The sequence below is a fragment of the Labrus bergylta genome, chromosome 16 (assembly GCF_963930695.1).
Source record: "Labrus bergylta chromosome 16, fLabBer1.1, whole genome shotgun sequence".
In the NCBI taxonomy this organism is placed as follows: domain Eukaryota; kingdom Metazoa; phylum Chordata; class Actinopteri; order Labriformes; family Labridae; genus Labrus; species Labrus bergylta.
The window spans coordinates 2027181-2030675 of NC_089210.1; the positions used below are offsets into that span (position 1 = coordinate 2027181).

At 44.6% G+C, this 3495-nt stretch overlaps 1 protein-coding gene across 1 annotated transcript in view; it reads left to right on the forward strand.

Annotated features, from left to right (window-relative positions):
* Positions 1 to 802: 802 nt before the first annotated feature.
* LOC110003551 (retinoic acid receptor alpha-B) overlaps positions 803 to 3495 on the forward strand; it is a 22075-nt gene continuing 19382 nt past the window's right edge. The window contains exon 1 of the mRNA XM_065965176.1: positions 803 to 1986. Within this exon, the coding sequence (XP_065821248.1) occupies positions 1785 to 1986 (202 nt within the window). The 5' untranslated portion in view covers positions 803 to 1784. The remainder of the gene's footprint in view (positions 1987 to 3495) is intronic.

Consider the following 3495-nt stretch of genomic DNA (forward strand, 5'->3'; position numbering starts at 1 on the left):
AGTCTACTGACCCACAAAATGTGAAATAAACCCATCCAGTCCTTTGTTTGTGGTCTGCATAAGTCTTACAACACAGAGAAAAATGCTCTGTTTCAAATGTGTTCTCCTTGTGATGTCACAGTGGGAAATCCCCTCCCCTCCCCTGGTATCGCCACCCATGGACTCCACCCCCAGCCTAGAGCAAAACTTCTGCAAACGACTAACCAATTAGCCAATTCTACTGGCCGACACCCGAAAACATCGAAGTGCGTTTCCTCATCCATGTCTCTAAGTGGTCAAACACCCCCCCCCCCTCAAAAACATTGAAAGCACAGATTTAATTTAAGTGTTAAAACTGAGAGACATTTTTATTGTTGTTTTTTTTAAGCTCAAATGTCCATTTAGCTTTTAAAAAAAAGTTTTTCACAGGGTCATGTTTACCGCCCTGTAGACACTCTGCATTTTAAATAAAATGAAAAAATGAATGAAAAATAAATCTAGAAATGACGTAACACAATCTTTTTGAGATGAAACACAAACTTTTTACGTCATAACGTGATATTAGTGTCATTTTTTTTTTTTTTATCTGGATGACAGCAGAAGGTTGAAAGAAGTCAGAAAGCTCTCTGAAGGCACGCGCGGGGCAGGTAGGTGGAGCTCGTGCGCAGCTGGTGTCACTCATCAAACCAGAGAGAGAGAGAGAGAGAGAGAGGGAGGGGAGGAGAGAGAGAGAGAGAGAGAGAGAGAGAGAGAGAGAGAGAGAGAGAGAGAGAGAGAGAGAGAGAGAGAGAGAGAGGGACGGGAGAGAGAGAGAGAGAGAGAGAGAGGCCGTCGGGTACAGATCAGGGGTTACCACAGGACACTGCTGCCTGCTCTGCTGCCGGACCTCGACAACGAGCATTAAGACGCGTTCAGGCACAAACTGTGCCGATATCTCGACCAAACTCAGGTTCCCCCTCTCGGATATTCATCTCCACGGACCGACAGACCTTCGTGGCAGTGTGTGTTCAGCGTTTATGTTTCAGCACGGAGTCTTTTCTGTCGTCTCTTTCTCTCTTCTGTCTCTCTCCACGGACTGCTGGACCTCACTACTCCTCGTCCACTCCTGCTCGGCGTTCATTCACTGCATGCATGGAGAAGGACAGGCAGTATACCAGCTGGGACACAAAGGAGTAGTCTTCCAGTGCAGGAGATAGTTCGCCTCCTTCCAGCGCGGATTAGCACGCGATATAACAATTACATAATCGTGTTTTAGTCGGTGTTCAAATGCAGCGACAAACTGCTTCGATCGACTAAAGGGACGTGAAGGTCGCTGCAAACTCCTAACAACTGAAGTGTGTTTTTACTAGAAAGCTAATGTTCCTGTATTTCTTTGTGTGTTTTAATTCAGAATAACTAGTAGTTACTTCTGCAACTTTTTTTTTCCGAACATAACAGTTCGATTAATCGAAAAAATCGGTCAAGAAACCACCTTCGATTAGTCGACTTAACTCGTTCCGTTCGAGCAAAGAGGACGAAACAGTCGACAAAAACACGGAAAGACGGGATCCTGCTGGTGCTCTTCCAAAGGCTGAGAGGTCACAGGACCGGTCATCTCTCCTCCTCCTCCTCCTCCTCCTCCTCCTCCTGCTTCTGCACCTCCTCCTCCGTCAGTCTGTTATGAAGATGTGAACTCTTCCCCCCCTCCTCCCTCTCTTTTTCTCTCCTCACCGTCCTCGACTCTTTGATCTTTTTTCTCCTCCTCCTCCTCCTCCTCTCTTATTTCACCACAAAGAGATCAAACGCGTCTCTCGCGCCTCTCGGGGATGTACGAAAGCGTGGATGTTGTGGGTTTCAGCCCGAGCCCGAGCAGCCCCAGTCCCGGCGGCTCTTTCCTGAGCATGGACTACTACCACAGACCCCCGGGGCTCGGGCCGGAGAAGGGACTCCTGTCCGGGGTGGGAGGACTCCAGCGTCCGTTCGGAGTGTCCCTGGTGACCGGCAGACACTGGAGCGGATCCAGCCACTGTGAGTCTTTAAAGATGATCCTTAACAAAACAACTACAGGGCAGATTCCAATTAGTGTGTGTAGATAATTAAATTTGTTGAAAATGACGGGGGGGGGGGGGGGGGGGGGGGGGGGGGGGCTGGCGGGTAAAACCAGTTGCTCGTTCTTTGATATTTGTTGTCAGCTTGAGGGGGGGATGTGGAGGAATAACTGGCGCACATGCAATCCCCTTCTTTAAGTATCAGGAGCCTTTCAGCCTTTTCTTAACAAGATAGGAAATGAACACAACTTTATGTGACATTCATGCAGCCTCCTCCTCAGGATGTTTTCTTCTCCACTTTCACAGTCTGTGAACCATCACCATGCTGACACATGCTAGGGTTGTCAGGATTTGTAAACTTAAGTACAATGTAGGTAAACATTTTAATGATTTCGGTACATGTTTGGATACCATGGTAACAATAAGAGAGGACCTGGGTGGGCAGTCTGATTTCTGGCTCTTATTTACTGAAAGTTGCCAGAATATTCCTGCAAAGTTTCTACAGTAAATTGCAAATATGTCGGTCTGTTTTGGTTGGAAATAAATCTTAAAGGTGGTTCATTATGTTTCATATCGATACTATTGTATAGATTGTATCGTTTAAAACAAATCTTATCATAAAGGGAGTAAATCGAACATTTTGACGACCTTACTCTGCTGCTCAACTTTATGTTTGCTCGTATTTAAACTCATTCCAACAATATGGAGTGTTTTAATAAGTAGAAATCTGAGGCAGTGAATTTTGGTTAGTTGCAAAATGGCAATCAAACTCCTTCACCCTGTCTGGATTGTACAAAAGCGTGCAAAAGACAGTCCTCTCATTTAAGACAACTTCTGATTAAAAATCGTACTGAGAACCTGTTTTTTGGAAAGTCTTCTTGATGAGTTGTTGATTCTATGGATCATAACATGAATAGAGATTATATCGTTTTCAAACATGTGTTGTAGAAAAGTGTTGAAGCATCAAACATTTCGACATGATGGGCGAGTCTTCTGTCAAAGTTTTGACATCATATTCTTAAAATTACTGAACTCACAATTCAACTTCTGCAAAACTGACTGATAATGAGGTTTCACTCTAAACCGCCTGTGATGTGACTCACTTAATATTTTTAAAATGAGAGTGTTGATTGTCAAAGCAGGATGGCAAAGAGCTGCATTCAGAGTAAAATGTGCAATAATGCATCGACTCCAGGTTTGAAAAAAGCTTTCAGATTTGGTGACACATTACCATCTATACGTTTGCAACAATGGCTTTAGGTTTTGATTCTTTGTGATTCTAGTCTCTTTTGGCAGAAATTCACTGGGGGGGCGTTTAAAACCAGCGTCCATCGCCTTTATGTCCGACAGTGACTCGAGGCGTACTCCTCCTTTCTTTACTCGCTCCCTGACAGATTATTCTTCTTCATTTTTCATCGGTGACTTTCATGAACAAACTTTGGTTTTCACAGAAATACAGCACAGGACACTTAGCAGAGCAACGAGACTT